Source organism: Erythrolamprus reginae, chromosome 3 (assembly GCF_031021105.1).
Source record: "Erythrolamprus reginae isolate rEryReg1 chromosome 3, rEryReg1.hap1, whole genome shotgun sequence".
In the NCBI taxonomy this organism is placed as follows: Eukaryota; Metazoa; Chordata; class Lepidosauria; order Squamata; family Dipsadidae; genus Erythrolamprus; species Erythrolamprus reginae.
Genome location: NC_091952.1, coordinates 77633450 through 77646275, shown reverse-complemented (window position 1 = coordinate 77646275; position 12826 = coordinate 77633450). Strand labels below are relative to the sequence as shown.

Sequence of the window (12826 nt, the reverse complement as noted above, 5' to 3'; positions counted from 1 at the left end):
TGCAATCCATGTGTGGTGAACCTAAAGCTGGTGGCAGTGTGAATATCAGCTTATCTGTGTCTGCCAAAATGTACTACATTTCTTAACATTTACAAATATAAATGTTTTGTGACTTTTCTTTGCAAGGAAATGTGGCAGGGGATAGACATTTTATTGTACACAGTTTAAGGCAATGGGTCACATTTTTAAGCTCCTTAGGAGTTTAAATGTGGATCTTTTATAAATCTCAGATTTTTGTACAAAACCACATGTGGTAGTTAATTGCACTCTAGTGATAGGATTTGAACCTCACTTTAAGCTCCTACTGTTACCATCTGTTACGTTTTGAAAGGTACTTACTTGGCACAAAGGCTCAACAAATTGTGAATAGTTAAAAACGAATGGAGTAGCAAAAAACAAAAAGTTTATTTATTTATTTATTTATTTTGTCCAATACCCAATAAGAGTTGAAAGAGTAGAAGAAAAGATATAGGAATAGAAGAAAGGTATAGGAGAGCAATAGGACAGGGGACAGAAGGCACTCTAGTACACTTGTACTTGCCCCTTACTGATTGGGGGATGAGCCATTGCTGTTAACAAAGACAGAGACAAAGAAAGAGTTGAGGAGGTTGGCTTTGGATGAATCATTGTGGTATTCTTTGTTGTTGGGTACTTTGAGAGGTGGGATGGGTCTAGAGTCTTTGAGTTTATTGTTGACAAAGTTGTAGAAGGCAACTTTGTTGATGATGGAAATAACTACCCTGTTTTCCCGAAAATAAGACACCCCAGGAAGTAAGACATAGGAGAGGGTTCGTAGAATTGCCTAATATAAGGCATCCCCCGAAAGTAAGACGTAGGAGACATATACCGTAGTTTTAAATATGGTAGTAAAAGGGCAGACTAGATGGACCAAGAGGTCTTTTTCTGCCGTCAGTCTTCTATGTTTCTATGTTTCTATGTTTCTAATATCCTGTTCCAAATATAAGCTAAACTAGTAATTTGTGGCATTGATAGTGCTTGATATACAGTATATTGCTTCTGTATTGCTCTGAGTCCACGGAGAGGGGTGGCATACAAATCTAATAAATTAAATTAAATTAAATTAAATTAATTAAAATTTTGATTGATAGACATGAGTTCCAATTTACCATATTTAAAGCTTATTATAAATTCACTGTTTAGTGGAAGACTTAATTCTTCTTCGTTGAAAAAAAATAAGACATCCCCTGAAAATAATTCATAGCACATATTTGGGAGCAAAAATTAATATAAGATCCTGTCTTATTTTGGGGGAAACAGGGTAGGTTAAGTGCAGGCAAGGCTCATTTCACATCACTCATCATTGGTATTAATTCTGAAGACAGAGGAAGAGTTAACTTGAACAGTTAACTAAATTGAATTGTTCTTACAGTAGATTGGGAGCTATCTTTTCAGGACAACCCCCACCAAGGGAAGTTGCTTAGATAGCCTAAAAATAAAAAGAAACAAAACAAAAAAAACCTTCAATGCAAAAGAAATATTATTGTAAGAGGAAGGTAGCTCTGTACAAAAATCTCATTGTAGACATGTTATTATAAAACAACAACAACAAAAAGATTTCACTGGATTGTCTTTTCTCCACTAATTCTAATCACTCCAAAACACTGCAATTGGCAAAGCCAATTTATAACCCAACTATTGTAACTGCCAAACATGGTTCTTGGGGGAAAATATCTCATCCAACTGTTCAGTTTCTGCGTTGGACCTTTTAAACAGTCCACTATGATTGCAAATGCTAACAATAGGTAAAAATTAGAACCATACAAGCTAAGAAGATAATAGTTACGGTAAATCTTTGAGTCTGTGAGCCTTAACTTCAAATAACATTGGATGAAGTACAGTAATTTAGGGAAAGGACCGTTAAAAAGAGAAATAATTTGAAACTAAAATTGTTGTTCCATTATTTAAAAAAAAATAGAGGGCCAACAGAGATGAAGCTGACCATATAAGACAATTCTGGCCTGAAACGTCATTGCATTGCAAGACAGAAACACATTTGGTATTAATGGAGTAAAAACATCATGTAGCTAAAACCTTTACTAGGCAATAGTGGCCTATTAGGGCAAAACTGAACAAGGGGAATACAGTGATACCTCGTCTTACAAACGCCTCGTCATACAAACTTTTCGAGATACAAACTCGGGGTTTAAGATTTTTTTGCCTCTTCTTACAAACTATTTCCACCTTACAAACCCACCACCACCGCTGGGATGCCCCGCCTCCAGACTTCCGTTGCCAGTTAAGCACTCTGGACTTCCATGTTCTCCGTACTGAAGGAGCGGGTCCAGCAGTCACATGGGTTGCTCATGTCCAATCCGGTGGAACTGAGCCTAGTGTTAAAAAAGCTTGCTGGATCCGCCCCTTCCCAGAATTCGCTCAGTTCTCGCATCCTGCGGTACTACTACTAACACCTTCCCTTCGATCTTTCTTCCAAAAACAGTAAGAAATCCTTGCATTTAATTTTGGTACTTGCCTAATTAGCGCCAGCCTTTGCGGCTCGGCTTTTCTCTCAGGGGAGAAGTAGCGGTTTAGTCTCCCGCGGCTTTTCCTCGCCGCTAACTATTCCTGCTGCCGGTTTTGGATTAATTAGCAATCCTTCGGCCCGGAGGTCATTAGGCAAGTCTATAATTACTATTTTAAAGGGCTTTACCTCCCGTGGTGTGAGACGCTCCCTTCTTAGTCTCCTGGACTTAGCCGATCGCTTCTTTTAAAAAATTTTACGGAGCGGTTATTTTGGCGCGAAGGCCTTCGCGCTCTTTTAAGTCAGTACTCTCGTGTTGGCCTCCTGCCAGCCGTTTGTGCCTCAGTCCACCGCTTGGATCCTGGAGTGGGCTTTGAGACGCTCAGGCTTAATTCTCCACTGGCTAAGCCTCCAACCAGGGTGCCTTGGTTATTTTAGTTAAAGTTTAGGGAGGCTGGCCACGCTGTATTTGGGGACACGAACTCTGGGTTTGCCTAGATTGCCCTCAAGTCGCAGCAGCTCCGAGGCCTAGGAGCAGGATCCCATTCCTCTTGGGAAAGCCTTGGAATTCTTCTCCCCCCTAAATCAGTTTTCTTTTGGCTCAAGCCTTGTCTTCTGTTAATTGTTCAGACTATGGCTTCCTTTCCCAAGAGAGGCACCACACAGGGTCCCAGAGAGGCCAGGCCTACAGGTGATGAGATTACCAGTATCCCCCAGGCCTCGGCCCCCTCTTCTTCAAGAGCCCACCCCTTGACCAAAACCACCAAGGCTGAGAAGAGAAGGGACCAAGCCCTACAAAAAATCCATGATAAATCAGCAAAACGCTTGAAGGTGCAGGCCCAAGTGCTCAGCAGTCCTGACCCCCCAGAGGCTCCTAATCTGCCTCTTTCTGGTGTCACTGTGTTATCTCTGGATGAGCCAAACCTAGACAGACCCCAACCTAACCTATGGGGCTTAGGTCCAGAGGAACCAGATATTATTGAAGATTCCTCCCAGCCAGAAACCTCTCAGACCTTCAGAGATTCTTCTGCCATTCCTGCTGATATTTCTAGCCTACCTCCAGAGTTCCAATCTATTTTCTCTGTGTTGTCCAAGGCCATTGATGCCAAACTCTCTGCCATCAATGTGCCCTCCTTACCTCATCCACCTCCTCGCCCCTCCCGCCCCTTGAGTTCTCCTCCAGATGCCAGAGCTCCAATTCAGGAGGAATCAGATTCTTCTCAGGATGAATATGATCAGGATATGGAAGAGGATGAGGATCCATTTCAAGGCCTCTCGGACGATGAGGAATCCCAAATCAAGGTTCTTCCTCCAGTTACTATTTTTCCCTCTCAATTGTTCAAATCTCTCCTTCTCAAGGCTAGAGTTTCCACAGGGCTAGCGGCCCAAGAGAAGCAGGCCACCACATCCACTGACCCTCCGGAGGAGAACTTACCCTACTTCACAGAGGAACAGGAGGATAACGAGGTAATCCCTATGCCAAAATTGTTTAAAGATGCCTTGCTTAAGCAGTGGGAGTTCCCAGCATCTGGGCTTAACCCCACTACCAAAGACAAAAGATGTACAAACTCTCCCCTTCCTATGAGGATCTCCTATCCTACCCTAAACCTGATGAACCTGTCAAAACCCTACACTCGGCGGCTGCCGTTCCAGGCGAAGCAGAGGAGGTTCTCCGCCCAGAGGACAAGCGGATTGAGCAGATGCTCAAGAGAGGGTTCACCGCAGACTCCTGGGCTATTAAAAGCTCCACAGCTGCTTCCTTTTTTTCCAGAGCCATGCTCCTGTGGCTTCGCCAACTTCAACAGCATATTCCTCCCGATGATTTAAGAGGTCAACAGGACTTCAACAAGGTATTTGCGGCCGCCCAATACGTGGCTGATGCCACACTACAATCCACCAGATTCGCAGCCAAGTCTATTGCGGCCTCCACAACGGCCAGAAGACTTCTATGGCTTCGCCCCTGGCAAGCAGGAGTACGTCAGAAGTGGCAGTTAGCCCTGGGTCCATTGAAACGCGATCTCCTCTTCGGAGATCTCCTGGACCCACTCCTCACTGAAACCACGGACAAGAAAAAAGTATTGGGCCCGACTACCAAAAAGATCACCAAAACGCAGTCCTTTCGTCGCCCAGGGCACCAACAAGATCAGGCGTCCACCTATCAGAGGAATCCAGGTCAGTATTCCCCCCGTTTTCGATCCCAAGGTAGGAACTCCAGGGGTAAAGGATTCCGCTACCAGAGAGGAGCGTCCTCTAACAGGGCTTCTAAAAAGCCTAGATGGTAAACCACCTTCGGTCCCCATAGGTGGCCGCCTGGCTTACTTCTCCTCTAGCTGGCGCCGCACTTCCAAGGATCCCTGGGTTATTGATACAGTACAAAAGGGTCTCCTTTTAGAGTTCATTTCCCCCCCCCTAAACGTTTTATTTCCTGTCCCTCTCCCAGATCTTCCTCAGCTCGTAGCCGAATGGAGGAAGCCATCTCCCATTTATTGTCCATCAGAGCCATTCTGCCGGTCCCCTCCGGTCAGAGAGGCCGGGGCTTTTACTCCATCCTTTTTATGGTCCCTAAGACCTCCGGAGGTTGGAGAGCTATCTTGGATCTTAAAAAGCTGAACCTATTCATCAAATATAGAAAGTTCAAGATGCATTCCTTGTCATCCATTTTAGCTGCTATTCATCCGGGGGATTTCATGGTCTCCTTAGACCTCACTGAGGCCTACCTCCATATCCCCATTGCCAAATGCCACAGGAAATTTTTACGCTTCTCCTTCCAGGGCAGACATTTCCAGTATAGAGCTATGCCATTTGGTCTTTCCTCGGCCCCTAGAGTCTTTACAAAGCTTTTGGGGTCTCTGGCGGCCTATATCCTGGCCTCGCCCATCCACATTTTATGTTATTTAGATGACATTCTAGTTCATGGGAATTCCCTAGAGGAAGTAAAGGTAGATCTTTCTGTCACCATGTCAGTTCTACAGAACCATGGTTTTTCCATCAATTTTGACAAAAGCCACCTCCAGCCTTCTACTTCCATTTTGCACCTGGGATCCATCATTAATTCAGAATTCTCCCAGGTTTTCCTCTCTCCTGAGAGAAAACATAACATAGGGGAGTTGATTTCACGTATTTTACTCCAGCAATCAGTCCCCATAGTAACCTTGTCCTCCCTTTTGGGAAAGATGGTGTCATGCATAGGCATCATTCCCTGGGCTCGTCTCCACGCCAGGGAACTACAGTGGCTTCTATTACCCTTTCAGAGATCGGGGCACAGCAACTCAAGTCGTCGCATTGCCATTCCATCGATTGTTCGCAGATCTCTCAAGTGGTGGATGTCCCCGGCCATGGACAAAGGATCTCCTTTCAGGTGCCCGGACCAATTTGTTGTCACCACAGATGCCAGCCTATCAGGATGGGGAGCCCATGCCCAGGGGATGATAGCCCAGGGCACGTGGTCACCAGAGGAGGCTTCCAGACCCATCAATTGGCTAGAATTAAGAGCCGTATCCCTAGCTCTAAAACAGTTCAAGCCTCGCATCTCCAACCAACATGTTCTCATTCTCACCGACAACATAGCCACAAAAAGCCACATTTGCAGACAGGGAGGCACAAGATCCAAGGCTCTCATGAGGGAGGCCCTCAAGTTAGGCCTTTGGGCGGAAAAGCATCTTCAGTCGCTCCTAGCCGATCACATCTCGGGGAGCCTCAACGTCCAGGCGGACTGGCTCTCTCGAGCAACTATAGACCCAGGAGAGTGGAATCTCCACCAAGCACTGTTCCAACAGATCGGCCTCAGATTCGGCCTCCCAGTGCTGGATCTATTTGCGACCGAAGCGAATGCCCAGCTCCCTCGATTCTTCTCCAGGTTCCCAGCCCCGGGAGCAGAGGCAACCAATGCCCTCAGGAGCCCCTGGCCTCCAGGACTCCTATACGCCTTCCCTCCAATACCAATCCTACCGGACGTGATTCACAAGATCATCATCGAGAGGGCTCGAGTAATCCTGATCGCCCCTCATTGGCCCCGCCGGCCCTGGTTCGCGGACCTCCAGCAGCTGTCCGTTCAGGACCCCTGGCGACTCCCCGTTTCGGAGGATATGCTACGGCAGGGGGCCTCATTCCATCCAGACCCGGAGTGGTTCCACCTCACCGCCTGGCTATTATCAGGAGAGACTTAGACCTGCGAGGACACGACCTCGACACAGTGGAGGTCATCTTAAAGGCCAGGAGAGGATCGACCAATCGGATCTACGACCATACATGGTCCAAGTTTCACCAGTGGTGTTTACAGGAAGATTTATCTCCCCTGTGCATCCCCATTCACAGGATCATATCCTTCCTTATGAAAGGTTTCCATCAAGGCCTTTCCACCAGCACTATCCGTCGCCATTTGGCGGCCATTTCCTCTGTCCTAGCAGGGCCTCGCAGACAGCCTCTCCGTTCCTTCCCGGAAGTTCAAGAATTTCTTAAAGGTATGACCAATCTCAGACCTTCTAAGGTCCACAGATATCCTTCCTGGGATTTGCCACGGGTTCTCCATTCCCTCACGCAGGCACCCTACGAACCCCTAAAATCTGCGTCCCTCAGGTACCTATCCTTTAAGGTAGCATTCCTGGTGGCAATTACCTCTGCCCGACGCATTTCGGAGTTGGCAGCCCTCTCAATCAGGCAGGACCTCTGCCAATTCCATCAGGACAAGGTAGTTCTACGACTAGACCCCACCTTTTTACCTAAGGTCAGCTCCATGTTCCACAGAACCCAAGAAATTGTCTTACCTTCCTTCTGTCTCCAACGGGACCATCCTCTGGCAATTAGATGGCACACTCTGGACCTCACTAGAGCACTGAAGATTTATATCCAACGCACAGGACCCTTTCGGAGGTCGGAAGCACTTTTCGTAGCCTATCATCCCAGAGTCATGGGTTCCAAAGTGTCTTCAACAGTGATAGGCCGTTGGATCAGAGGGACTATCTCTAAGGCCTACGAGTCGGCCTCCCTCTCAATTCCAAAGAACATTACAGCGCATTCCACCAGGAGCGCAGCCACTTCGGCCGCTTGGGCGACTCAAGCCCCGTTGGAGGAGGTCTGCAAAGCAGCCACTTGGGCTTCGCCAAATTCCTTCATCAGGCACTACAAGATTGATTCTTACGCCTCAGCGGACGCTGCCTTCGGCAGAAGGGTACTCCAATCCGTTATCTCTCATGATAGCAATCTAATCCCACCCTAGGGACCAATCTATTGGGTATGTCCCATGTGACTGCTGGACCCGCTCCTTCAGTACGGAGAATAGGCGTTGATTGCTTACCTGAACGCCTCTTCTCGTACGGTGAGCGGGTACAGCAGTCACTTCCCTCCCTTGTATGTGTCTTCGATACCTTCTATAACCTTTCTTTCCTCTAACAATGAGAGTTGAACATTAAAGAGCTTCACATCTGAGCCTAGTCTACGGATTCGCGAATTCTGGGAAGGGGCGGATCCAGCAAGCTTTTTTAACACTAGGCTCAGTTCCACCGGATTGGACATGAGCAACCCATGTGACTGCTGTACCCGCTCACCGTACGAGAAGAGGCGTTCAGGTAAGCAATCAACGCCTATTTTGTGATGCTGCAGGGGAATCCCAGCATCACAAAAATGAGCACTTTGCTGGCAACGGAAGTCCGGAGGTGGGGTTTCCCATGGAGGGGAGTCTCAGGAGAATCCCAGCAGCGCAAAAACGGGTGTTTCGGCTGGCAAAAGATGTGGATTTTGGGCTTGCACGCATTAATCGCTTTTCCATTGATTACTATGGGAAACATTGTTTCGTCTTACAAACTTTTCACCTTAAGAACCTTGTCCTGGAACCAATTAAGTTTGTAAGACAAGGTATCACTGTATATGCTTCTTGATTCATTTGCAGTCCTGTTAAACTAAATCAGGAAATGGGTGTTTGCCAGATGCCAGACTTTGAATCTGGCTTTTGCTTGGGTAAAAGGTGTATTGAATGAGCATTAGTTTCAGAAAGAAGCTGGTTGCATTCTTCTAAATATCTGAACGCTCTCTGTTTGCAGGTTACCAAGGTAGCTTTCATTCTATACAAAATTGCTTCCACTACGGAGATTGCTACAGAACAATGGACTCATCTTTCAGTAATGATGTGCTATCAGGGGAATCTCATTGCTGTAACCCTCTGCGACAAAATGGATATCACATACTCAGTGCACCTGTAGCTTCAACAGGTAATTGATTTAGGCTGTGTTCTTGTCATTTTTGTTGGACTTTTCCCCTTACAAAAACATTACAGGTAGAGGATATAAAATTTTAGACATAAGATAAGTTACATTTTCCACCCAGATTCTGAACTGTTGTTCTTTAATTGACTCCTTTTGAGCAATAGGGCCTTTATTTGAGGTTGCAACAATTACTGTACATGTATTTTAGAGTATGTGAGAGAATGGTGACTTAGTTGAATTGGGCAGATGCTGTGATATCATTGCATTAGTATGGCACATCCGCTCTAGCCTAATATTACTGGACTACACATTGCAAATTGCAGCGACTATATATCTATGTAAAGCAGCAGTAATATTATATATTATTGAAATAATAAGAGAAATAGAAAAATAATGACTTCTGAAGTTCTTTCATACTGATGTTAAATATATGAAACTCTTACTCTAAAATTAATATTTGTCTATATTATTTCCATAATTCCATGTAATTCTAATAATCAAATCCCCAAATCAATTTTTAATTTCTTTCAACCTTCCAGGTAGAAATCAAATTTGTTAAAGTGTTTTCAATTGTTTGTTGCAATTTCACCGTTTCCACAAATTCCACCATTTTTGTTATCCATTCTTCCATTGTAGATTTTACATCTTTCCACGATTGACCTTATAGAATATTTTTTTCTATTATCATAAATGAAAAAAAAGTTCCTTAAGATAGTGCCCTAAAAGCAACTTTTAACTTTTAACATCCATATTTGATCATTTGCCCTCATAAGACATACTGAGACTATTTAAGCTGTTCTGTATTTTCCCCCTGGATTCTTAGTAGTACCAAATGTTACATAAGAGCATATTTACTAGGAAGGCTACGTACTACAACAAAGCATTGCTATATGAGTCTTATAAATGGCCAGTAAGTGATACTTCCATTTTAGAGCTTTGGGCGGTTTATAGTAGTGTCTAGGGTATTCCTTTAACTAAGTCCTGTTGACAGTTTGGATGGTAAAAGTTTCTAAAAAGAGTAGAGTGCTTGAATTTATTTTCAAATTTATTCATGTGGAATTTTTAATGCTTTCCAGCACTGAGGTTAAACAGGCTTCTAGTTCAGTGACTCTCAGTTCAATAGCTATCTGCTTAGATTCTCTTCTGATGAAAAAAAAATGGAAATTATGGCAAACAGGAAAAAGTCACAGAACCATATACTTTCCTTAACCCCATCTTCACCTTTTATCTTCAAAGGTGTGCTAATTTCCTTCTGTTCTTCCCACATCTTTACTTGATTGGCTTATATTAGAGCATCCGGCATCAACAATTTTTGGCTAAATGCCTTGTAAATTGTAGCCTAAGAATAAGATGTTACAATTAAAATGCTGATGCTCTAAGTTCTTTTACAGCGCAGAATACAACAGAATACAATACAATAGATTAACAAAGTTGGAAGGGACCTTGGAGGTCTTCTAATCAATGCCCTGCTGAAGCAGGAGACTCTATGGTCTTTTCCTAAAAACAGAAAAAAGCAGAAGTTGTTCAGTCTCTGCATGCATGCATGCATGTATGTATGTATGTATATGCTTTGTTTGTTTGTTTGTTTGTTTGTTTATTTATTTATTTATTTATTTGCTGCCCCTCTCCGTAGACTCGGGGCGGCTAACAACAATAAGAAGAAACAGCATAATACAAATCTAATATTTAAATTACTAAAAGCCCTTATTAAAAACCAAGCATACACACAAACATACCATGCATAAATTGTATAGGCCTAGGGGGAATGTATATCTCAATTATCCCATGCCTGACGACAGAGGTGGGTTTTAAGGAGCTTACGAAAGGCGAGGAGGGTGGGGGCAATTCTGAATTGTGGGGGGAGTTGGTTCCAGAGGGCCGGGGCCACCACAGAGAAGGCTCTTCCCCTGGGCCCCGCCAAACAACATTGTCCAGTTGACGGGATCCAGAGAAGGCCCACTCTATGGGACCTAAATGGTCCCTGGGATTCGTGCGGCAGAAGGCAGTCCCAGAGATATTCTGGTCCGATGCCAGAATGCTTGGTTTCTACAAGTTTAAAAGAAGAGAAAATTTAACAATTAGATCTTTCAAAAGAAGGAATTTAATGAGAAACAGACTTCCTTCTTCAGAAATGTTTGATTGTTACAAGTAAAGCTGCAGGGATATGAAGTTGTGAAATGCAGAGGCAACGGTTCACTAATAAACAATCCAAACTTAAAAAGGACAGTCTTCTAACAGCAATGCTTTGTTGTTACTGCTTATTTTACAGAGATTTAACCAACAACAACAACAAAATCAAAAGTCTAGTCACTACAATTCCATTTTAGAAAGCTTCTGTTTCCATGCCCTGATGCAGAACATAAGAACCTGTCACTAGTTTCTAATAGTATGATGTCTTGTTTAATGTATGACCAATCCTTAGTAGTTCAGAATGATTACCAAGGTCAGGACATGTGTAGACATTTAAGTTGAATGGTTATCGAACATGTTAACAGATTGAATGACACTGTAGAAAAAAATATCCATTATTATCATAATTACATATTCCTAGAAGCTATAATACTGTTTTCTATGTTGACTGAAGCAACCATTCGTTTTAAAGTTCTAGGGCAGCATCCCTCATCCGAGGTCCTTCCGATGTGTTTGGGAGTGCAATATTCAAAAGTTCCCGGCTATCACAGTTAGGGCAGTGGAAATTCTGGGAAACATAAAACAAAATATTTCAGCTCACCAAGACTATTGGACACCTGTTTATTTATTTATTTTGCACATCTTTTCTCCTGATAACCAAAGGAGAGGAGGGAGGTTTGTAGTAGACAGATGGAAGGAAGGAAGGAAGAAGAATCAGGAACTTTTGTACCTTCCTTACTACACAACTTAAGAAGCTTTTTTTAAAAATTAAACAAAGAAACAAGAAAAAAAACACACCTTACAGTAGAGCATCATATTTAGTCTGCAATTCAAATTGTTCTTGCTACCTCATAGTTACTATGTCTCATATGCTTACCATATTTCCAGGCTATGAAGTCATTTCTGAAGCAGAGTGCATATCAGAAGAAGTTATCAATGGAACTGAAGAGAACAATGGATTTTTCCAAAACGGCACTTTTGATCACTGTTTAAATCACATTCCTCCCATCTATACAGATACCTAACTCTTATCTTAAATTGTTACTTTGTCTACCATACCTATAATGCCTTTTGTATTTACAGAATTGTTGTTGACCTACCTTGACTGTATTTAATCTGCAACCTTTTATGTGTTCATTTAAATGAACTGCTCACATTTACCAATCTATTTTATAAAGGAATATACTGTGTAATTGTTGGTATCTATTCCTTTGTTGTGGCACTTTGAAACTGATTCTCTTAAGGGAGTAGGAGGACCATTTAAAACTGCTTGATGTGTAAGTCCTTTTGAGTAAAATATAAATTTAAATTATAAAATATGCTTGTAAAGATTTTTTTTAAAGAAGTATGTTTTCAATTTAAGACTGCTGGTCCCTTTAATCACAGTTAATTCATGGGATGTTTTCTTGACTATAAAAGGACTTCTTTAAAATTCACAGACCTCATGTACATAAACGTTTTCACTTTGCTGAGCAGGTTTTATATTTTCAATTTTACAAGAAAGAATTAAAAATTGGAAACCAGTGTGCTCTCTCTCTCTTTCCCCCCCCCCCTTCATTCTGTCAATGAGAACTATCTTTTGTTAGAACTCATACAATTCTATACACAATTCCTCTGTGTTCTTTCCAAAATGCTGTAATTCAAACCATTTATCATTTGATTTCCAGTTTTTCTTCTGCTTGTAGGTAATATAATTGGCTTATTATGGCAAACCAAAAAGTATAAAAACTAGTGTCCGAAAAGGTATATGCTGTACTAAATCTGTTGTTATTGTGGCTGCAAGAATGTAACACAACTACCTTTGTCAAAAAAAGTCCCCAAAAAGCAGCTTTAATAGAAAATAGAATTAATAACATCATTTTCTTTGCTTCATAAAGAAGTGTAAAGACTTTATGTTATGAAGTGTAAGACTTCATAAAGAGCCTTCACTTCATAAAAAGTGAAATTAAGATAATAGTGACCCAGGTGATGGGAAGTGAAAGTGGAGACTCATTGGTGTGAACCAAAGGAATGAGAAGGA

General features: G+C 42.8%; 1 protein-coding gene across 5 annotated transcripts in view; it reads left to right on the top strand.

Moving 5' to 3' along the window:
* The window catches only part of GLIS1 (GLIS family zinc finger 1), a 260750-nt gene extending 248421 nt beyond the window's left edge, over positions 1-12329 (top strand). For all 5 annotated transcript variants that reach the window (XM_070745920.1, XM_070745924.1, XM_070745925.1 and 2 more), the window contains 2 exons: positions 8515-8682; positions 11695-12329. In XM_070745920.1, the coding sequence (XP_070602021.1) occupies positions 8515-8682; positions 11695-11831 (305 nt within the window). In that variant the 3' untranslated portion in view covers positions 11832-12329. The remainder of the gene's footprint in view (positions 1-8514; positions 8683-11694) is intronic.
* Positions 12330-12826: the final 497 nt, after the last annotated feature.